This window comes from Typopeltis vanoorti, chromosome 1 (assembly GCF_054136105.1).
Source record: "Typopeltis vanoorti isolate ZY-2024b chromosome 1, IOZ_Tvanoo_1.0, whole genome shotgun sequence".
In the NCBI taxonomy this organism is placed as follows: Eukaryota; Metazoa; Arthropoda; class Arachnida; order Uropygi; family Thelyphonidae; genus Typopeltis; species Typopeltis vanoorti.
Window position 1 is genome coordinate 157,095,258 of NC_143549.1, and position 25,263 is coordinate 157,120,520.

The window sequence follows — 25,263 nt, forward strand, 5'->3', positions numbered from 1 at the left end:
ATACATTTTCCGAGAAATGCAGTATTTTTAAATAATTACGAATTGATTTTTTTCGTCGCATGAAATTGGCTACTCTCAGAAGTTAAACAAAAAAGTGGCCAGCCTTATAATTTTTTTTTTTTCAGGAAGAGTTTAATCTGAGTGGACGGTGCCAGAAACGAATTAATCATTTAAAGAAAATTTTATTGGGCTTATGGAAAGCTAGAATGCAATGCCCATGATGAGTGCTGAAATTTCATGGAATTCATACGATAATAATAGTTGCCATATATTACTGTGGTAAATAGGCCATTTCAGGGGCATGATAATTTTTCCACAAATCATGAGATCAATATTTCGAAAGTACTATGAATATTTTGAATAAGTCTAATAGAATGAGAAAAAGAGATTATACAGATAAAAAGTTATTTATTTATTTATTTATTTATTTTCTATAGGAATATGGCAAAAAGAGTGGCATAGATGTAACAAGATTTTTCCGGTTTCTTTATTTTCTTTGTCATTTATTTGGCAATAAATTACATTTTCTCCCCCCCCTCTTATTTGATCCTAGCATATAAAGAAAACTCAAACTTTTGTTTCCGAAGTATCTAGACTCTCTATCTGTATAAAGACAGCAACTAACTTCCCTACAAGTGGCTACAAGAGCAAGCTTTGGAATATATAATAAACTTTTCTTTCCTAGGAATTTTAAGAATCAATTGCTGATCATTTTCTCAGGTCTGATGAAGAAAAAAGATACATCCACAGAGACAGTGAAAGTTAACCGGTTCTCATTATACAAGTACATAGTCATAAAGATGACTATCTACTTGTAGCTACCAGCCAAAATGTTATTCTTTACTTAGAATGCAGTAAAATAAATTATGATTTCGTTCCAAGTAGAATAAATTGTCCGTTGGCCGGAAAATCTGTCTATTTGAAAATTTAAAGTATACAAAAAAAAAAAAAAACTATGGTTACATATAGTCATTTTGCTATTCGCATTTCAAAAAATACAATTTCTGCTGTCGTGTTTGTACCAACCAACCTCAACAAAGATATTTTTTTTAAGTTATTCGCCATAATGTTGAACAATATACAGTTCCTAGCTCTGCATTAGAGCCTAGCTTAAAAAAAAATAAAAAAATAAAATAAATAAATAAATAAATAAAATAAACGATGCCCTTTGATCGAAAAGACTTGGGTTCGAATCTAATCTGGAACTCAAAGAACTTTTATCAGAGCTTTTCACCCGAAAGCAGTGGCGGCTCATACATAAGCACTGCGACACTGCATTCCCCCAAGGAAAAATGAAAAAATTTAATCATGTTTGTGTTTATAAATAATAACAACGCTTACAACATTATATAAATGCAATACAACATGTTAAAGGTTACAGCTTATGTTTTGACATTGAATGAATAGTTAATAATTGGAATTGTTCGATTAACGCTTTAGATTACGAAACAAATGCACCGTGATCTAACGCAGTGTCGGAATTATCACATTCGGCCAATTGCAGCTAGACTCGCCGATATTCGTTTGCGCTTCTCATTGCATGTTACAAGTGATTCGTTTAGGCAGTGTATCGTATGCTTGCGTGCGTTATTTCTGTGAGATACGAAACTTTTATTACTGGCGCGTGTTCGTGGTGAGGGTGAACTATTTTTTGTAAATCTTATTTTATTTTGTCAAAATAACATATACTTATTTATTTATTATAGATACAAGGCTGAATTATGACGAGCGTCACTGTTGAAAATATGAAAAGAATTATATTTTTTTAATTATCGTTACACGAAACAAATGCACTGCGATTCTCACTGCAAGTGTGAGAATTATCTCGCCAATTGCAGCTAGACTCGCCGATATTCGTTTGCGCTTCTCCTTGCATGTTACAAGTGATTCCGACACTGCTCGTTTGGGCAGTGTATCGTATGCTTGGGTGCGTTATTTCTGTGAGAAATAACGCGCGCAATTTGTGGGAAAACAAAACAGTACATTGTCGATCCAGGTTCAAATTACAAAACATTCATTATTAAAATATCAGGGACCACTCGTAGAAAATGAGGGTTGCCTACTCATGGTAGCATATTTGATTGAGAGCAGAATTATTGCACTAAAGGATAAAAGTAATAGCATTCACTGATGTGTTTCAGTGTATCTTATTTAGTATAAAAAAACTGATTTTTTTTTGTCAGTTGTTTGATAATAAAATCAGTGACCAGTATAATTTGCGTGTAATGATTAACAAGCTGCCGTAATTATTGATTAGTTGTAATTCGATCATGTATTATAAAACAATAAAGAAAAGGAAAAAAAAACAATAAATTTGATAATCTGAAAAAAAAATAATAAACATAAAAATAAATATCGTCAGGATTTTTTAGATATACTAATCATGAAATCGATTATAGTCATTTATCTAATTTTTTTTATGGGAAAGTTCTGATCGAATAAAAAACAATGCATGATCATTATTTTTCTTTCGAAGCAATGGTGTTTAAACTGATGTAACACATCGGATTCAGATACACTGCTTGGCTCTCTTCCAAATTGGAAGAACATTCGCTTACAAACAGCTGATTTGTACAAGTAGCTATACTTTCAATAAAATAAATTCTCCGAACTTATTATTTTATTAATTTTGAATAAGATTTCCTGTACTTAGGATCAAAGATAGTCTATTGTAGAGCTGTCTATAATATATTATATATCCACTGATTGAAATTCGCCTTATTGAAATAAAGAAGCCACTGTCGAATCCATAAATTATTACCACAGCCCTTTAATCTCCCCCCCCCCCAGGATTATTTAAAGAAAGAAATAGCTACATGTCCCAACCTACAAATTATAGTAATAATAAAATTCTATTATTTTCCTTTTATTATAATTTTCTTCGCCTTTATGATTTATTCTGTTTTTAGGAGATAATATGGCCGCAGACAATTTTTTTTCATCCTTTTTTCTTTTATTTATCGCATTTCGTTTGTTAAATTTATTTTATTCACATGTGTTTGTATTGTAATTCTACCCATCTTTGCATATTTTTGTTAGTTTTCGTTCTAAAACACAAACCACCCAGAAAATGGATTCAATTAGCAGACACAATAGGCCTCATAAGCCTCCTTAGTGCTTCCGCCATAATTCCCACAGACTATTTTGAAAGGATATCCAGAGAATCGAATTTATGAGTTCGTTGATAATTATCATTTAACAGGAACAAGAATCGACTGGTCTGTAATTTGTTAAATTTATTTATTAAGACGAATAAAAGTTGTAACTGAACTTCGTAAACTAGTTCAGGTGTGTGTGTGTGTATATATATATATATATATATATATATATATATATATATATATAATATAGATAGAAGATGCATGTTAACATTTGTGGCTATAGACTGTACCAGAGGATATAACGAAAAGAGGGCGAAGAAGCGAGTTAGAACAAGCACGTACAAGTTCATTTTTAACTGAAAATTTTAATTGAAAATATGTGGAATTACTTTCAGCATCAGGTTATAGACTACGTGAATTTGTGTACGTTTATGAAAGAATTAGATAATTATTCCAGAGATTGATAGACTACCTACAAATGCATTGCGTTTATCTCATGTAACGATGTTGACTTAATTCGTGTTATTGTAATAACAGTATATAACATAACGGTTATGTGTTTGTGTATAAATATGTATGCTAAAAAATAAATTAAAATTATATATAAAGAATAAATAAAATAAATAAATAAATCTTTTAACGCCTTTTTAATTCCCCAGAGGTAGTAGGCATAGCCGTTTAACCCTAACGTTTTTTGAAATGAAGTAGGGACAGTCCATCTCCATCCTTAGCCAATCAGATATAGTTGGCCCAAGACTAACAGTGATTTTAAAACGGGAGCAACACTACAGCAGACATCTCTTTTCCCCTTACTCTAAGGCTCTATATTATTGTCTGAAATAGTGTGATTTCTACAGTCGATTTTCTGGAATTACGAAAGTAAAACACGAGTTTCTGAGAGGAAAACTGCTTGCTTGCCAAGATCGATTAAGCCATGAACTGGTCGAAGAACGACTTACAAAAGATTTTTTTTTTTATTGGCGACTGAATTGAACTTAGAACTGTTTTTCTACGGAAGATTTATCATTTTATTCGCACAGCTACATACGCCTATGTAAAAAATAAAATAAAATAATTAAAAATATTTAAAAAATATACAATATAATAAAATTCAAAAATAAAATAATAGCAAGCATATTTTAAAAAATAGGGATGTCAGAAAATGAAAGAGAAGAAGGATATATGCTATGAGTCTGAACGGATGCACACAGGCCCAATACGTGATGTAGAATCGCATACTAAGCATATTGGCTTGGTCACGATGGTGATTGTTCTCTATATGGTTCCCTTGGTGTACGATATTTTTCCAGTACTAAACTGGTTTGTCTCTGATTGTGACCGTGCGGTCTATTTTTCTCGACTGCTCGAATTTTCTCTTCACAGACATAAAACTAACGTCAAATACTTTTGGTAATAGTGTTACATGCATTGTAAATATATAACAGGTATATAATAAAAATTTGATCTGGAGTCATATCAAAAGCATGTCAGCTTATTAAAGATAAATACGACCGATGCATTCATTTTCTGAATAAGTGTGTGTGTCATCGGGGATGGGTAGCATTTTTTCCTCCCGTGAAACAAGCACGGAAGAACAAAGACCATTCGCAGTTTATAGACTTAAGATGCTTTATAAACGTAAAATCAGATTTAAAGCGTTATCGAGATGATCAGTATAGTTGGGAAATCTGGATCCTATAATGATAATTATGTATTTCCAAAACTAATTCTAGAAAGAAAATAACTTTAAGGGAGAAAAAGAGAAATATTCTTTTTTTGTTGTTGTTCATTTGTACCTTTCACGTTTTGTTTTTCTATCAACAATCGTTGGTGGACATCCACATTAACACTGAAATGGCAAGTCAGTGCCTGGGGTGAAGATCAACACTGGAGCCCCTAATAAAAAAAAAAAAAAAAAAAATTAAAAATCGCTCCATGACTTCGAATTGCGTCTCTTACGACAGAGAGTCTAGAACGAGGGCATCGCTCAGTACAAACTACAGTGCCAACAGCTTGACTCTTTCCTCCATATTTTAAGATATCTCCGTATAAGATAACTAAATATTTCATTTCAAAACTCTATATCTGATCTGTCTATTTGAAATTTGATTTTTTTTCATAAAAATAATTTCAAATTGTTATTCTCTCATATTTCTTATAGTTTAATTTCGTATCATTTTTGTACTTCATTTGGGTATAATAACGCTTTCAACCTTTCAATTTAAAAAAAAAATACTGCTAATATTACAACCGTAACTGTGAAATTCTTTCGAAATTTTCATAAATTATTATTATTATTACACGGCTCGAGAGTCAGAGACTCGTTGACGTAGGCCCTTGGAGATGTAATTCCTCGGGCACGTATCATACCGCTCCTTGAAAACACACTTATAATATCTGCTGGCAAGTTTATTCCGTAAACCCACTGCAGTGAAAAGAATCTGTACCTCATTCATTCTTTCTGATCATACCCCTTACTCAGCTTCCAGGAATAACACCGAGTTCGTCCCTTTCCCCAAGCCTGGCATGAGGTTCAAAATTTCCCTTGTATCTCTACTGTAAAATATCTTTAATAGCTATTTTTTAAAAATTCATATTTGCTCTCTTTCTATTTCTGAAACTTATATTAAAATTAAAATCTGAAAATGAAAAGCGGTTAAGGGTCGCTTCCTAAGCAAACAAGTCTGGAAACCATATGGTTCAGCCGATTTTCACTTAAGTTTGAATGCAATTCTTGCTTATGTTAGTTGTTTCTATTTACCCGAGAATTTAGCCCAGTGGGTCATAACTGAGAAATTTAGTCCAGTCGTAGTATAATGAAGAAGTATAATAATGAACAGCAGAATATCGGCATATTTGGATCAAACTGGGGAGTGGAATCGTGAAGGGAAATACGATAATAAGGAAAGAAGAATAGAAGAAACGCAAGTAAAATATAAACACTGCTACAAGTCGCATCATTCAAGTGATGTAGATCAGGTATTTTCATCTGGTATAATCTCAGAAAAAAAAAAAATGATATGTTAAAAAGCAAAGCTAGTACTGAGAGCGGCCATAGAAGCTGCCTTGGCTGACATTAACATGTTAATAACAATATATGTTTTTTAAATATAATTATTAATATATTAGTAATTATTGTCAATAAATTTTAAAAATATAAAATTTTAAGTAAAAATTAAATTACAAAATTAAAGTAAAAATAAGTATTAAAATGTTAATAATTATAAAAAATAATGTCATTAAATTACTGTTGTGGTGGTGTTGGAGGTGGGCGGTAGATGGCGTTGATGGAGATGATTCGTAGTAGAGGTTAGGTGTAGAGATAGTTGTTGGTGTCCTCCCGCGATGAGTCTTCGGACTCCTTGGAGGTATTAGGAATAATAATAATAATAATAATAATAATAATAATAATAATTATTATTGTTATTAAAGAAACAGCTACTAAAATTTAGACGACCTCCTACTAAAGGATGTAGGCCTTATTCAAATAATGAAAAAATATATATATCGGATATTTGTGTCCATTTTTATTTTATTATGTAAAGATGAATAAAGCTATTTATATTCATCTTTATAATTTAAAGTGAAACTCTATACAATTACGACAATAAACTTGAACCTACGCTGTTATAAGATTAAAGAAAACAATTAAAAAAAAAAAACGAATATAACATAGAGAATTTCATTTATTGCCGCCGCATGGCTAACAATACACCAGGGCACAATTCCGACAATCACAAAATACGCAGGAAGTTGGTTTATTCCACTTCCTTTTACATACAGACGAACATATATTTTATAACCGGATATGTTTTAACCATTTAGATTGTTAGATCATTACAATTTATAATTATTAACTTGACTTTTTTGCTTTCATCTGCACGCATCACTTTATAAGATTATATGATATGAAAGATCACACACAAAAATAGCTTTATTTTCACTATTGAGTCACTATTTATTTATTACAGTCTCCATTTTGTTCTTCTCTCAACTGATCAGGTTTGCTACTCCCCATGATGCCAAACAACATTACAAATATTTACTTGTATCATAAAAGTTCACGACTATAAGAAACAATTCATTGAGCATATCATTTCCCAGTTTTAGGGTTATCAGATTATTTTCCGGGTTTGACCTCTTTCTCTCCAGCAAGAATCTTTTAAAATAATTTTTTTTGGTTTTTAATTCTCCTAAACGACGTTATAATCACCTAATTTTATTAGATTTTTTAACAAGCAGTTATTATATACTCCGACGCACGTTTTTTCAGTTATATCGCCAGTGTATTTTTTTAAAAAAAACTTGCTTTAAAACGCATATTAAATCAGCGTGATTTTTTTTTTATTTCCGTATAATTTTGCAGAAGAGTAGTTATTAAGAAAATATATATTTACAAATCCAACATTATCATTTTTGTTTTATATCAAGAAAGTCCCCCAGTATTATATTTCCATGCATTCGTGGATAATAACAGTTTTCAAAACGTAGCAGTTGTAGACTCAAATACACAAATAACGAGAAAAAAGTGTGAAATTGAAATACATTATATGATATTCTTGAACACAATATACACAATATATAAAGATTATATTCTATATATCAAAGTTTATGTAACTGTTGTCAAATTAGCATGAATTATTTCTTTTCTAAGTAAAAACGATATAATAAATATTGCTGGCACACACATGACAAAAGTTCTATGTATGCAATCAGAGAATAATCACAATAACAGGATTTAAATGATAATTTTAACGAATCTGTAAAGCCCGGTAGCAGACTATCTTGGCAACAATATGTCAAAGGAAGATGAGATAGGAAAAATTCATAAAAACTTTTTTTTAATGTTTTTGTGGACTCTTAGAGTTTAAATTCCACATATATACATTACTGATATGCTGTAGATTGCATAACAAGATATCAGTGATCGTTCTCTCTTTCTTGTGGCATTTTTATGACGGAGCTGTTCAAGAAAAGTTGAAAGATTAAATAAGTCGGAACCTTGCTCTCGAAATCAAACTTTTTTTTTTAATCCCACTTCCGAGCTTCAACGCCCAAGTGATGAATGTCACGCTGATCAATGAAATTCATTTACCACCTGAAGAGTTTTGCAAACATCCATGTGACAGTGCAATCGAACTCGCACCTTTCAATGATAAATCGAAGACTTTTTTATCCACTTGCACCTAACTTTTAAGATATTTGCTAAGTTATTCGCAAATACCAGCTAACCTTGAGTAAGGATCGACTGCAAACATTTCAAATTCACTTTATTACTAAATCTACATCCGTGGATTTTGTTCTTGTTTATTTTACTAGAAGATTATATTATCCGCTGTCTTATATCTTAGAGACAAAAATGAAAGTTGATCATTTTTTTTGACGTGATGTGTAAATTACAGTGTGTAAAGTGGACAGCGGCAGACTTTAATGATAAAAAGCATTTCCAATGACAAACGATGCTCATCTTTAGTGACGCATTCAAGTTTCCTCGTTTTTTCTGTGAGTAAATCTTAGTCTGAAGGAAACCAATCCAAACTTTTGTCATGCATTTCAATAATAATTATTTATGAATCTTTATAATATCAACATTCTAGTTTCTATTAATTACCTTAATTAAATAATTACCACATAAATTACGAAGTTTTTGTTTTGTAGACTTATCTTTCAAGAAAAATATTATACTCAAGTTCGTTTTGTTTTACCTAACTTACTCTTCAGTTGTCATGTCTGTTATTCACTACCATATAAAGGATAAATATAACTGTACATAGACTTACTATTGACATTTACGAAGAACTATTGCTGACTACACGACACTATGAGAACAAGTGAAGGAGAAACACTATAAAGGACAACAACAACAAAAAAAAGGAATATATATATATATATATTTTTTTTTTTTTTTTACCATTTTCCTTCTTATCATTTTGATTTTTTAGAACGGTTTCTAAATGACACTGGCTCGGTATCTTACGACAACTTATCAAAGGCACTCACATCCAGGCTCTGCAACCAGCTGAATATCATCATATTCCTCTCGTACTTGGTCAGTGGTTTTCCTTTCTGTCTGTCAATATCCTTGGCTGTTAAAGTAAGGGATTTTCCACCCCCTCTGAAGGGTAACGACTGTAAGCTAAGATCGGTGCATTCTAAATCGGTGGTTATTTGGACTTGAGGAATGTTACCTGACGAGGACTTCTGGTTTTCACTGTTATCGAGATTAAGCTGGCTACGCGATAAACGTTCTAAAGCTTTATAGGTGGACATAACCCGACGACGAATATACGTCTGTCGGACTTTCTTGTTGACGGATCGGATGAAGTCAGCAGCTGTGATGGCGGGAGACTCTCCCAGATGGCCTGGTTGAGCTTGGGGTGACGGTAGCTGTGACGTAGAGGACAAATCGCCGACGGCAACCCATGTCGAACAGGAGCGTGATGTATAATCCAATCGTCCTTGAGGTAACACAAACCTTGCCCATCCGCTGAGGGCAAGCTCTGACACTGTAGGCCGTAGACCTTCGTTATCGAGCGTAGCATACTGAGCAATGTCACTTGTGCTGAAACTCTTCATGAATCCCAACACCGAGGACAACGCACCACAGTTTCTGATAAGCTCCGATTCTTCTTCAAAGAGTACTTCCGCACCTCTTGGCTTCCGTGTGATGCCGCCACCACTTTTATTACTACCACCACCTAATTGGAACTGTTCCATCGGGACCTAAAATTTACATAGAAAAAAATAATAAAAATAAAGAGATAGAATTCAGACGAATAAACGTTAGTATAATATTGCTTATTCAGATTAAGGTTACCTGATGATTTCAGGTTTATTTGCCTTTACATGGAAATACATTTATGCACACAAGCAAAAAACAATCAGGTATCTATACAAATACTATGCCTATGTATAAATGACTGTTTAACAAAATTTGAGTTAAAAAAAAAACTTGTCATAATACAAGCAACCACTTTTGAGGAAAGTTCAGATATCATGTACACATAATCTATAATTTTATTTTATTTTATTTTTTAATGTAATTTAATTTTATATTTGATTTTAATTTCTTGTTTTATTTTATATTTAATTTATATTTTTACTGATAAAATGCAGTTTAGAAAAAAAAACTACTATAATCAATTTTATTTGTTATTCTCGCTTGTATCAAATCACCAGAATATATATATTAATGACTATGAGTCGTCAACTTTCCATTCAATAAAATGCTTAATTTTATTTGTGGAGATTAACTCGAACTGTTCCACTCTGACTACTTCAACTCTGTTTCTGTATTTTTCTAAATAACTATCCAGGCTTTCAATCTACCACCACAAAGTGAACATCCTTTTCAAACAGAAATATTTCTGTCAAAAAAATAGGAATTTACGAGGGTGGTCTGAAAAAGTTCTCTGCCTAATAATGAAAAAACGAATTTATAATTTCAAAATTATTTTTATTTTTCAACATAATCTACCTTAAGACTAATACATTTATTCCAGCGATGATCCAGCGCCATTATCGCGTCCCTGTAGTGGTTCTCAGTAAGATCTGCAAAATATCCCTCTACAGCTGCAATCACCTCTTGATTCGAAGAAAAACGCTGACCAGCAAGGAAGAGGTAGCAGTCAGAGGGAGCCAAATCTGGCGAATAGGGTGGGTGTTCCAACAATTCATAGTCAAGATCCCTTAATTTTCCAATTGCCAAAACACCTTTGTGGGCAGGTGCATTGTCCTGATGAAAAATGATTTTTTCTTCTGCAAACCGGGTCTTTTCTCACGAATTTTTTCGTCTAATCTGGTTAAAAGATTGAAATAATATTCCCCGTTATTGTTTTACCCTTTCCAAGATAATGAATAAACAAAATGCCTTTAGCATCCCAAAAACACCGATGCCATGACCTTTCCTGCTGATGGAACAGACTTTGTCTTCTTTATGCTGAACAACCGCCTTTTGTCCATTGTTTTGACTGCTGTTTGGATTCTGGTGTGTAATGATGAATCCAAGTCTCATCCATAGTAATAAATCGACGCACAAAATCAGTTTCATTCTTGTTGAAACGCTCCAAGCACTGTTCAGAGATTTTCAAGCGAGTGCGTTTTTGATTTTGATCTACTGTGAGCAAGCGCGGCACTCATCTTGCCCAAAGCTTTTTCATTTGCAATTCTTCATGCAAAATATATCCTACACGTTCTTTTGAAATGCCTATAGTCTCAGCAATTTCACGCACTTTGACTCGCCGGTCATCCAATACCATATCATGCGCTTGATCAATGATTTCTGGTGTTGTTACACTTTTTGGGCTTCCTTTACGTGGATCATTTTCAAGGCTGGTACGCCACGTTTAAACTCGGAAGCCCATTTCTTAATTGTCGAAAACGAAGGAGAAGAGTGCCCATAAACTTGAGTTAATTTCTTTTGGCGTTAAACCGTCTTTTACAAAGAATTTTATAACTGCATGATACTGAATTTTATCCATTTCAAGGGATACAGACAACAGTTTTGTTTCATACAGCTGTATAAAACAAACTATTTGATAGAATGACTTGCAATTTCACATCGATGCATACAACAGATGTACCAACTTAGAAAAAAAAAATTCCGATAGTGTTGCCATCTATAGTCGAGACCGAGAACTTTTCAAATCAACCTCTTAGTTCGTGTGTTTCTCTGTCTAAAAGGAAATTCCTATTCCAAGAATCAACTACATTAAATTATACACATAAATGCTTAAGATCTCAAAAAAATTCTGTTCTTTTGTACAACTACAGAATAAGTCATCTAATGTCGCTTTCCGTTCAATGATCATTAAAATGGTTTCTTTAAACTGAATATGATGTTAAGCTTTCCCTGACCAAATTCTTTTTTCTTTTATTTCCTTTCTTTTGTTCACCGATTCATAATGCATCGATCTAATTGCGACGTAATCGGTATGTATTGAAGATCTGTTCCATTGCACGTTATGAAGTCTGCGCCTTGTGGAAATTATTTTTATTGTCGTTTTGGGGTCAAACAAGAGGAAGAGAAATTGGTTTGACAAGGATTCAGATGGATAGTAAATGGATGTTGCTGTGGCATGTAAAAAAGATGTACTGCGACAGCTGCTCTTAATGTTTATACAAGTTTAAAATAATGTGGAGGAATGATCGTGGTCAGCTCAGAACACTGAAATACAATGGAAGAGAACAAAAGGGAAACAGAAGGTCTCAGAAAGTGACTGAATGAATCTGTGAGCAAAGAAAACGACCAGTTAATTGAATTGCACTTTTTGGGGGTAGCATCGAGCGTTCTTAGAAGGGTTTTTTGTTGCACCGCCCAAAATGTGTGAGAAATACTCAAACAGTGGGTAGATTTTAGATTTATACAGCTGCTAATACTTATACAGTATTTTACAGTATTAGCAGTTACACAGGTTTCCCACTGGGCTACATAGGCACCCTTGAAATAAAAACAACAATAAAATAAACTTGGATGGTTTTATAAATGTAACATTTTTATGCGACTTTTTTATTGAGTCATCGTATTCGTCTGACTATATTTGACAGATGCTGTATTTGAGAAACATAATAGCTGAAGTGCATGCATGCGCGCGTCTGTGTGTGTGTGTGTGTGTGTGTGTGTGTGTGTGTGTGTGTGTGTGTGTGTGTGTGTGTGTGTGTGTGTGTGTGTGTGAAAACATTTCTTTGCTCCCCTATTGTTGATTGTTTTCGAACTATATTGCATTATGTTATATTATAATTATTACGTGACACTTCCAAGGAGTCCAAAAGTTTTGTAAACGATGTGTGTTCTCTTGCCCGATTTGCCTGTATGATGGATGGAAAAACTCGAGTTTCCCTAAGTGAAAACCTTGCTGTGTCCGTATGAGATCGGTTTGTCATTGTGACAAAGGAATCTTTGTCACAATGAGAATTCAAAGGAATTTTTCCATTCGAAAGACACACTGTTTCGCCCTTCTTCCAACTGCGCCTGTATTATATTATAGAAGTTATTCTAGTTATGTATGAGGAAGGATTATTTTACTATAATGTTAGCTGATATTTGTTAGCTGTTGGTAGCTGGCATTCAGTATAGCATAGTATAGTGTTACACGACACGCGAATTATATTGTGATTTTTATTTTCTTTATTATGGGTAGGAAACCCATGATAAAGACTGTATGCGATTGATAATTGTCACACGCGGAGTTTTGATGACTGTGTGAAGTGCAAAGAAGGTAATGTTAGGTTTATTTGTAAGTGCTACTTACAGATGGTTGAATTAAGGCAATACTGCAGATAGTAATAAGTAAGTCTGGAGCAGTGCAGTATACTGTTTCTTTGTAATGGAGAGTTACTGAAGGTTATCCAGATATTATTATTATTATTATAATCACGTTTGCACTATAAAACACACTACATATTCCACAACTTTCTACATAACTCACGCACCATACTATATACGAGGGGTAACCAACTACACGTCCCTTTGGAGCCAAAATAATTCCGGCAAGACTTAGAAGAGCCGCAACCTTTGACCGATGCGATTGTACGGAAGTGAGTGTGCTCATGGCGAGGTTGTAAGAACTGTTTTGACTAATTATACACATAATTTTAAGGAGCTTACTCAGAAAATGAATACCAGGAATGCCTCTACTAGTAAATAAGTAACTAATTATTGTGTTTCGACTTTAAAATTATTCTAATTGTTCAAAGTAAACTTCTTAAACTAAACATATTTGGTCGTTTATAATTAAAATACAATTTTATTTAATGCTGACCATAAAAACAAACTTATATTATAGCCTACCAATTTCGGCAGCAGACTGTCTGGATTTTTCAAGGCATTTATGAAAAGACATAAAAACTAGTAAATGCAAATTGAAAGGAACATAAAAAACGTTGTAAACCAACGAGTAGCTAAGGTTACACGTTCGCGTGACAGAGAGGGTTCTTATTCATTATCACGCATTCATGTTTGTTGTAAACGTGTAATGTGATTACTGGCTAGCTGTAGTTCAGCTTCATTAAGAAGGAGGATAAGGTTTTTCCACGAACTGTTTAGAATTACACCCCGATTTCTGTTGAGGTTTCCGCTGGTTATTGACACTATTGTGGCTTCCTTGAATAAACGATGTCTGTAGTCGTCATCGAGATATGGCATGGAGCTGTTTTGCCACTCTATCGTGTGGTTAGACGAACAGAAATGATGTGCTAAGCCGGAAGAGATACTTCTGTTGTGGTTTACATCACCAACATGTTCTTTTTGTCTGATTTCTAAACTCCGTGAAGTTTGTCCTATGTAGGCACGACCACAGGAGCAGGGAATGTAATATACTCCTGGATATTTGTAGAAAGGTACTTTATCTTTGGGGGATCCTAAAACTTGTCTGATGCTGGTGGTTGGTTTGAAGACCACTCTGATGCTGTAGGCTCTTTGTATTCTTGCTATTTCATAAGAAATTGACTTGATGAAAGGGATCACTACAGTAGAAATGTGTTGGGAGTGTGATTCTTCTTCTCTGGGGTTGTCACTGTATAGATATTTTTTGATGATGTTTTGAGGATATCTATTTTGTGATAACGTGTTGGCTATTAGTGAGAGTTCAGTCTGTGTATCATCCTCTTCTGATATAAACTTTGTGGCCCTATATTTCAACATGTGGATAATGCTCAGTTTGTGTGCCTTGTGATGGTTTGAAGTATAATGAAGATATCTTCCAGTATCTGTGGGCTTTCTGTAAATAGATAATTTGACACCGTCTGATTGTTTCTTTATCAAAATGTCTAAAAAATGCAGTTGGTTGTGTTTTTCACTTTCAGAGTGAATTCAACTCAATACATAACAAGATAAAAGTCACTCTGGAAGTGGAAAACAACAACCAACGGTAGGCTATAATATAAGTTTGTTTTTATGGTCAGCATTAAATAAAATTGTATTTCAAAGTAAACTTCATTTAATGTATTTCGAATTAAACTTTTTTTATTGCAGTAATTTTAATTAATCCAGTTTTTCTCTTCTCCCTTTTTTTTATTTTGTTCCTTTTTTTTTTTGTTGGCTCCTCTTCTCTTTTTTGTTAATTTTTTTTCTGGTAGATCGTGAAGAGCCGTGTGACGCGTGGACGCGAGCCACGTTGTGGCCACCCCTGCTATAATAGTATTTTTGTCTGTTATTTGCGTATGTTAGATGAACAGGCGGCTTTACTTGTGGAAAAATCTTATATTGGCAGCATAAGACGATCACATAAAAAAAGAATCACCAACATCAAAACACATTTGACTTTTGTGGATCTTAAAAAGGCCTATGAATCAGTTCCCATTAGTAGATTCAGGGGATCTATGAGGAAGATGAGTGCAAGTGAGTCAATCGCCAGTTTCATTAAGAAAATATATAGCACGAGCAGCTGTTAAATTTGGGAGTTTGGTATTAGTTGAGTTTATAACATTCAAAGGTCTGAGACAAGGATGTGGAATGTCACCGACCCTGTTTAAGATTTACCTTGATGCAATGATGGCACGTTGGAATGCTTCGTGTAGGAAATGAGATTAGAAATAGTGTGATTCATTCACTATTGTTTGCCGATGATTAAGTGATAATTGCTCAAGATCGGGAGCCTTTGTACTTCGGTTATTTTGACGGAGCCCTTTGGATGGAAAAACCTTGGGTTCGAATCCCATCTATAATGCGAAAGGGCTTTTCACATTATATATTCAGTGAAAAGCCCTGCTAAAGGGCTTTTCAGTGAAAAGTGAGATAGCTGGTCTCATATAGAAGGGGAAGATTTTTTTCTCTAAGAAATGCGGTTTTTGTTCCTCAACACAGGCAAACCGGTCCCGAGAAAACAAGTGTATGTGCGAAGTCTAAAGGATTTCTAAAGGAGTTCTTCAAGTTCTTCTTGAAGAACTTGAAGAACTTTCTGAGATTTCTGAGTCTTGGCTTAACGATGTTCCAAATATTGAAGTGCATAATGGTAATTACAACGTTGTCAGAAGAGACAGAACAGGAAAAGAGAAGACATCAAATGGAGAATTATAAATCAAAGTCGATTATAGACAACGTAAGAGAAAGAGAAAATTAATTCGGAATCTTATGCAGAATCTCCATAATATGGGTCATTTTTTTAGACTTATTGCTTATCAAGGGTGATGTAGATTATCAGATCGATTATATATTGAATTCTTATTTCTGAAGACAGGAGTTCGAGACAGTATGGAGCATAATAGCCATATACAGTAGTTTGTGTATAATTGAGGATTGTGTATGTTGAGTATTGGAGGAAGTAGTGATAGTATTGCGGGCCATTTACTAAAAGAGATGAAGAAAATAATTAATTATTAATAGGAGATTTTAATACAGGAGGTATTTACTACAAGATCTACAGAATTGATAAAACAACGGGTAGTAAATGTTTGAATCAGCTTCATTATAGTTATCTAAAGCAACACATATGTCAGTGTACTAGAGAGGATAGGTCTTAGATTTAATAGTAACATTAGAAGAATTAATGACGGACCACATTAATTACTTAGAATTCCCTCAGTAATAGTGAAAATCTTGCGATGAAAAGATAAAAGGCAGAAAATGATAACTAGAAGCCCCAGGATGGTGGGTTTTGAAGAGGTGAGTATGATAAGAGAATTAAGAGATATTAACTGAAACATTATTTATTGGAAGTGATACTAATGAAGAATGAATAATATTGAGGAAAGACTTGCATAATTTAATGTTTGTTTAATCCAAGAACAAAATTTTCTAATAAACTCTTTAGCAAGCCGGATTAATAATCAATTTCTTGAAGAAATACTCTGTAAAAAAAGTTATGGGAAGAGTATTGATCTCATAAATCAGTTATTGAGTATGATAGATATAGACGATAACTAGCCAAAAGTGTTAATTAAATATTGAGCTAAAGTTGAATTACAACTAGCTACGAATACTAAGATTAATCCTTAAAGCTTTTATAGATATGAAAAAAAAAAGAGTAAGGATAATAGGAAATGAATTCAGATAACAATCTCATCTGGTTAATGATGTAGCTGCGTACTGCATGAAAAATTAATAAGTTCTTTGCAAGTGCATATATTAACACCGGTCAGTTAGAAGAGCAAATGCTGCCCAATTTACAAAATTTACCTAATGACGTAACTTATTGTTGTTGTTATGCTCCATCGAGTCGTTTTCGACTCCTGGTGATTCTATGAACATACATTCTCCATTCAGATCAGTCCCTAGCCATATATTTCAGAATTTCCAAGCGCATTTCAGTTGCTTCTTTAATTCCATCCACCCATCTAATTCTAGGTCTTCCTCTTCTCCTGTTTCTATCAACTTTAGCAAGCATCATCATCTTCTCCAGACTGTCATTTGCTCGCATAATATGTCCAAAGTATGACAATTTTTGCTTGACGATCATAGCTTCCAGGGAGCAAGCTGGGTTTATTCTGTCTATCACTGATTTGTTGATTTGCTTTGCAGTCCATGGTATTCTTAGTAAGCGTCTCCAAACCCATAATACAAATGCATCTATCTTCCTTCTTTCACCTTTCTCAGGCTCAAACTTTCACATCCATACAGTACCACAGGGATTACCATTGCTTTCACTATTCTGATTTTTGTTGCGAAGCTAATAACTTTAAAGACCTTGCATTGTCATTGCTTTCTTTCAGAATAAGAATCTTCTTCTAACTTCTTCAGTACAATAACCATCTTTATCAATTCGGGATCCTAGGAGCAAAAAATTGTTAACTGCTTCCATTTTCTACCCATCTACTTCAAAATCATTAAGTTCACATGTTGCCATAACGTTTATCTTTTTGAAGTTAAGTTTAAAACCATATTTATTTCTTCTTTAACTTTCATAATAAGTTCTTCCAAATCTTCTTTGCATTCTGCTAGCAAGGTGGTATCTGCATACCTCAAATTATTAATATTTCTTCCGCCACTTTTAATTCCAACTGAAGACTCCTCTAGCACTGCCATTCTTAAAATGTATTCGCTGTACAAGTTAAACAGGAACGGAGATAAAATACATCCTTGTCGCACCCCTTTACGATAGTGAAATACTCAGTTTCTCCAAGATCTGTTCGCACAGTAGCTTCTTGTTCATAATAAAGGTTCCTCAGAAGGATAATGAAATGCTCTGGGACTCCCATTGTTCTTAAAATATTCCACAGTTTCACATGATCTACAGAGTCAAAAGCCTTGCTGTAGTCTAGGAAACAAAGGTAGACATTCTTTTGATATTCCTGTGCTCTTTGTATTATCCATCTAACATTGGCAATTTGATCTCTTGTTCCCGGCCGTTTCGAAATCCTGGCATTTCTCTGTTCATGAATGGTTCCAGTCTTTTCTGAATGATCTTAAGTAAGACTTTACTTGCATGAGAAATCAGTGCTATAGTTCTGTAATTTTCGCACTCTCTCTCTTGCATTGCCTTTCTGCAATAAAAGTATATAAACTGATTTTTTCCATTCCTTAGGGCATGTAGTTGTGATCCAAATTCGCTGACATAGAACTGTTAAAATTTTAACTGCCTCTTCTCTCAGGGCTTTGAGCAGCTCAATAGGTATTTCATCCCTTCCTGGTGCTTTCTTACTGGACAGCTGTTGCAATGCTCACCTCACTTCACTCTCCAGTGGTACTGGCTCCTGTGTATAATACTGCTCTTCAAATTTCTCAGTAATTTTGGAGTCCTTTCTGTAAAGGTCTTCTGTATACTATTTCCATCTTTATTTGATGTCTGAAGCTTCTGTAAGATATCCTTTGTGTTTACTTTTCAATATTGTCACCTTGGCACTAAACTTTCCTGTTAGTTCTCTGATCTTTTTGAAAAGATCTCTTGTTTTTTCCTTTCTTATTTTGGTCTTCTATTTGTTGGCATTTCCTGGTTAAAGTATTTTTCCTTGTTGCGAAGCTAATATCTTTATCTTTAAAGACCTTGCATTGTCATTGCTTTCTTTCAGAATAAGAATCTTGTCGTTGAAACTCTGCATTCAAATGCCGTACTTCCTGTAAATTTCCTGTAGCCTTCATTTTCCTCCTTTTCTGAGCAGTTTTGATGGCATCTTCTGACAGCCATTTGGACTTCTTCTTTTTACAAACTGTTGGGATATTCTTCTTTGCTTCTGTTTTAATTATATCTTTAATCTCTTCCCATAGTTTATCTGGTTTTTTTCACACAAATTGAGTGTGTTGAATCTGTTCTGTATGCTAATATTGTATTCAGTTGGTATGTTTCCAAGATCATATCTGATTGACATTTGTGTTGTTTTCAGTTTCCGTAATTTCACGTGTATCGTAGCCACTAATAACTGATGGTCTGTTCCATGCATCTGGAAAAATCTCGAGTTTTCACTCGGGATTTGTATCTCGAGTGCAATACTGAATTGCACTTCTCCATCTTCTTTGTCCAAGTATAGAGTCAATTTGATTTCTGTATTGTCCATCAGATGATATCCATGTGTACAATCTTCTTTTGTACTCTTTAAAGCAGGTGTTAGCAACAAACAAAGAATTCTCTGCAAAAACTAATCTCTTCCTTGCAGTGTTACTAATACATAAACCAAAACGACCTGTTATTTCTTGTTCCCCAGTCTCTCCCACTTTTGCATTCCAATCTCTGATAAGTAACCATAAATCTCGCTTTGGTGTTGCATCTATCACTTCTTGTAACTTGCCATTAAATGACGTAATACAGGAGGAGAAAAGTGGATGTATCTTAAATCACTTGGCAATTAACATGGCTAGAGGAAGGGATGATATATCTCATTTGGGAGTAAGCAAATGTATGTCAAGGTTAATCAGTTCGATTTTGTTCATCTTCAATGAATCGCCGAGATTATGAAAAGTACTGAATGGAAATTTGTAAGGTTGGATATGCTTATTTAAATTCGCTGCGGAATCATATCCAGCATATTCATAACATGAGTCATTTTTTAAAGCAGGGAACAGTATGGTTTCTTTAATGGAAGATAGGTTATATCAACTCTGTATATCTTTTACGATGAAGTCACCAGGGAAATTTTAGCAAAGTCTTTGATAGCGTTTCGCATAATAACCTGCGGAATCATATCATTTTAATCCTGTTTAAAATGTATCCAATAAGTACTGATGCTCATACAGTGAGATAAGTAGAAAAGTCATAGATAAATAGCATAAAATAGTATTTAGAGTCTTCAGAAAAGCAGGTTGTTAGGCGCAACCTGGCTTTGTATAAGGATACCACAGAGTTTGGTTTTAGGACCCTTGTTATTTCAAGTATTCATAAATGATTTAGGTTCAAATATTAAGAGTAAAATTGGAAATGCGCACAGGAAAATAGGGTTTCAAATGTAATATTACCACATTCAAATATGTGATTCGTTCATATTAAACAAATATATATATATATATATATATATATATATATATATATATATATATATATATATATATATATATATATATATATATATATATATTGGGATCCTTGAAGACATGTCATCACGCGAAGCTCTGAAAGCGATTGTAGACAGAAGTGAAGGTTTCGCAAGAACGGTTTTCACCATTCCTAATGAAACAACTAAATTAAAGTTGAAATGTTTGTCCGAACTTCTAGGTAAGCGTTCTTTGAGTATTACACAAAAAGATGATTCGACAGAACTTAAATGTTTGGTCTTGCTTGTTGGGGAGTGTAATAGCAACCCAGAGTAAAATCGTCAGCGAAATCGGCAAAATCAGGAGGTTAAGCAGAAAGCCTTAGAGAACTCTCAGTGTTCTCTAAGGCTTTCTGCTTAACTCTAAGGCTTTCTTCTCTAAGGCTTTCTTCTTATTTCTAATCAGGGAAATAAGCGTATATCCTAGTGTAATTCAGAAATGATTTCATCTCTTCAGTGCTCAGAGAGTACAAATACACCAGAATCTTTTGAAAATATAGAATTGAATCTATGACAAGAGGTAATTTGCTAGTATATTATGATATTCTACCTCAAGGCGGTACGATAATTTCATTCCCCAGTTAGCTACCGTTTCCTACGATTATTGGATAAATCAACAAGGCTTTATCTCTCAGCATCAGAGTTATCTACATCATCTTTCTTCCACATCATTACTCAGGCCATAACACAAAATTAAATCAAGTGCCTTGGTATCGTTTAAAAAACCTCACCTATCACCCGTTGCTAGTTGTTCTTCACTTCAATATGTGATAATTAGTTGTATGATGATAAAAGGGGTTATCTGGAGTGTCTGGAGCCCAGGTCCAATGAATTATAATTCATTGGACCTTGGTATCGTTATGTAACCAATAATTATTGGTTACATAAGCAGCAACCTGAGCCGCTGTTTATGAAAGAATGATGTCAATGTGTGTGTGTGTGTGTGTGTGTGTGTGTGTGTGTGTGTGTGTGTGTGTGTGTGTGTGTGTGTGCGCGTGTGTGTGCGCGCGCGTGCGTGCGTGCGCGTGTGTGTGCGCGCGTGTGTGTATGCGTGGGTGTGTGCGTGCGTGGGTGCGTGCGTGCGTGCGTGTGCGCTAAAAGAATCAAAGAGAAGGCAGGTGATCAGTACTGTACCACTAGTAGAATCAGGGGAATTAAGACTGTTAGGACTGAAACAGGTGTGTTTACGCTGGCTCTGGCTTCTCTGAGGCAAATGAATGCGAAAATAAGAATGATCAAGGAATGATGAACGAGCACACCTTTTTCATGCAAGTAAACAAACCTTAAAACTGAATAGAGAAGTTGTTCAAACACACGGGTGTCTGTGAATTTAAGGAGATATTAAAATTCATGTACTAATGCCAAAAACATCAGCATTGAGGATGAGTATTTGGCAATGATCAGTACTCGGCGAAAATTATTTACGTCGAGACCTGGTTGAGAGAAGGAGATATTTACCAGGCTGCATAGTAGTCTGTTAAATTAACCTGAGCTGATGGGAATTGATATGAAGCTGATGACATGGATAAGTGGGTAGCTACAAACAGACAGATAGCTATCAAAGAGTGTATGCGTGTATGAGTGCGCTAAAGCAGAATCAAAGAGAAAGAGTAATCAGTAGTGTATCACCAGTTTCTACACTTGGTCCACTATTATTTTATTTGTGCATTAAAGATAATGGAGATTATGTGAACGGTAATATCCAACTGTTTATTGATGATGCTAAATTAAGAAGACCTGTAATATATAGAAGTTATGCAGTAATCATGCAGTACAGGAATAATGGTTACCAATAATACAACAAAGTTACGATTTTGGACGGAAAATAGATCTTATCAATTCTACTTACAGTATGTGAACTGCACTTCTACAAACTGATAAAAATAGAGATTTAGAAATACACGGAGTTGAAGTTCAAGGAATATTATGAAAGGGACGTCTTGCATTATTCAAGACGTCCCTTTCATAATATTCTGTGCGAAAAAATAGCACAGCTGATCAACCGGTTTTTAACTTCCAGTTAAAAACCGCATCTTCGAGGCAAAGAGGTTATTGTATTTCGTTATAAGACTTGGATACTTTAACAACTTGGCTACAGTGCTGAGATTTGTGCGCTGGGGTTTATACGGGATGAAGATGTGGTGGAGAGAATTCTAAGGCATGTAACCAAGATGATGTCAGGCATGTAGGAAACTTCTTATGAAGATGTATTGATGAGCTACAAAAATTAGCTGATAGAAGAAGAATTCCGGAGGAGTGTTTATTATATGCAACAAGTGGAAGAAGGAGGAGGAGGAGCCTTAGGAGCGTAGTAAAATATACCGGTTATATTTCATAGCGGATAGTAATGATGTGAGGTCAGATCTCTTTGGATGGTGGGGAATGAGTGGAATGGATTACCTGAGGTAGCTGTGAGTGCAATGTCAGTGAATCAATTAAAGTGCGATAGGCATTGTGGGAATAATGTCAGTGTGTACCTTTCTCGAGGACTTTTTGAATTCCATGGAAATGCCCGGTTGATAATAATCACAACAACATATAAAATATAATAATAACTGTTGTTATCATTATTATTATATATAATTTGTTTGAGATTACTCTTCAAGAATTGAATGTCTCAATGGGCGTCTTGCATTATTAATTTATTATTTGTTCAAAATGAAACTCATTGCATAGTCTTTAATTGCAGGCAATGCATTATATACTTAATATTACTGGGATAGTCTTAACTGTCGTTTATAAATGATAATATTTCATATTCTTGAATGAAAATATTAGTTGTAATGTAAACTTTCAAATTATATTGGATATGAAGATAGTTTATTTGTATTCAGATAAAGCATCGTAACATTATAAATGCAGTATTTACATGAAAAGTTGATTCTTAATAAAAAAAAATTATTAATTTAATTTACTTAATTTATTGACCCTATATTGCATTTTTCATAGCATCAAAAATAATATGGTTAAAAATTGAAAGGAATAAATATTTTAAATATGATGAATAGCCGTCTCCACAATGAAACAGTTCACGAAAAAAAGTATCGGCTATTATTAGCAGCAGCATATTTCATTTAAATTGAATAACACTTTCATAATTTAATGTTGCTTTCACTCGTGATGATTTAACAATAATAATTTAAGTGAGAATAACTTAATATGACAAATAAAAGTGATAGGTGATTTATCATCCAGGCTGCTTTAAAGGCGATATAGTAAATGAATATCGAGTGAATTAAAAAAAATCGATATCTGGTGTAAAAAACAAATGTATATTAGGGGATTCTTTAAATTATGCCACCCCCCCGAAGAAAAAGAAAGAAAGAAAGAAAGAAACAAACAAACAAAAAAAAAACCCAGAATTCTACTCATATCAGTTGTTGTTGTCATTGATGAACTTATATTTGGATAAAATGTTTCAGTTTGGTCTGCAATGAAGGTTGGGTGAGGTTTTTATATGTGATTGCCAATTTCCTGTAATATCAGAAAACCAAAATAAAGATCTTCAAAAGCATTGATTCAAAAGCATTTGAATTAATTTAAAAGTTAAAAGTTTTCAAACAAAATGTCTGCTTAAAATATTAAAAATATCTTAGTCCCAACGTATAACACACGATGACTTATATAAACTGAATGAGCATAAAAGTAAAAAAAAAAAAAAAAAAAAAAAAAACGCAGGTGGGAATTAATCGGACATGAAAATGAAAGTACTGAGAATGAACAGATATTCCAAGAAATGCTTTGACATAGATTCCAGAAGGGAAAAGGGGAAGGCCTAAATTAACTTTTCAGTTAATTTAGGAGAAAAGAATGGTTGGTTGGAATAGCTGAAGAGAAGCAGAAGCTGAATTGGTGACACAGGACAAAAAGTATCTGGAAGAATCCGATCTCGGCTTTATGCGGCGTGAGGCACGAAGAGGATAAGTAAGTAATAATACATTCATAGTGAGCTAAGAATTTATTTTATTTTTTTTATTCATTTCATCTTTTTTTATTTATTCTTTTACATAGAATGGACACCCTGCTCTAGAGACAAACACGGAATTTTTTAAATCACTTCAGAACCCCAATAACGGCGATCACAAACATCCATACTTATGGTGGGATTCGAAAACGGCAACCAGTTGGTTGGAGAGCAGATACGCTAATCACTCTGCCGATGAGGCCACGAAAATTATCTAAATGCATGCCAATTGATTTTTTTTATTGTAAATTAGTTTTTATCTCAACTGATAAATACTTTTTTTTTTAATACAGATTTAGTTGACTTAGAATGAGAGATTGCGTCAACATAAAACACACTTTGGACCAGAATATAGCTGAAAGCACGTGAACGGTCCTTATTTATTATAAGTAAAATAACAGAAACTTTATTTGGGTTTCTGAGAGTGTATATTTTTTCATGAATATTTGTGATTAAATTTTCGGTATAAATGTAAGCAACTGTAATAAAGAGGCGGAAATGATAATTAAGAATGAAATGTAACTTCCTTTGTGAATAAGAGCAATTTTTGTATTGTTTAGATCCACTATAGTAATGTTACTAAAATTGCAAGAAGATTGAAAGAAAGAAACAAAATCTTACCTGTAAAAGACTCCCACGACTTCCTCTGCTGTTTCTTGAGCCGCTTGCTCCAGTCCATCCTAACGATCCACTATCTGCACTTTTCCTCTGATTTTCTTCACACACTTCACTTTCTCCGTTCTTTGGTGAACGACAAGAGGAACGAATTCTACTCATATCAGATCCCAGGCTTGATAACGACAT

At 33.9% G+C, this 25,263-nt stretch overlaps 1 protein-coding gene across 1 annotated transcript; it reads right to left on the reverse strand.

Moving 5' to 3' along the window:
• Positions 1 to 1,049: 1,049 nt before the first annotated feature.
• On the reverse strand, positions 1,050 to 25,263 carry LOC150110575 (uncharacterized). Its single transcript, XM_090401775.1, has 4 exons — positions 25,081 to 25,263; positions 9,253 to 9,824; positions 9,102 to 9,195; positions 1,050 to 1,109 (listed from the first exon to the last, which is right to left on the reverse strand). Exons 1-4 carry the CDS (start codon positions 25,261 to 25,263, stop codon positions 1,050 to 1,052), a joined length of 909 nt encoding a protein of 302 aa, XP_090257901.1.

Bases quoted from the DNA above. Each gene is read 5' to 3' on its own strand.
- LOC150110575 (XM_090401775.1), bottom strand. From the start codon at position 25,263: ATGTCGTTATCAAGCCTGGGATCTGATATGAGTAGAATTCGTTCCTCT. The intron at 9,196-9,252 runs ATGCACCGATCT...AAAATCCCTTAC, and splicing joins CAAATAACCACCGATTTAGA to TTTAACAGCCAAGGATATTG. The intron at 1,110-9,101 runs GTGAGTGCCTTT...TTTTTTTTTAAG, and splicing joins GCTGGTTGCAGAGCCTGGAT to CTAGGCTCTAATGCAGAGCT.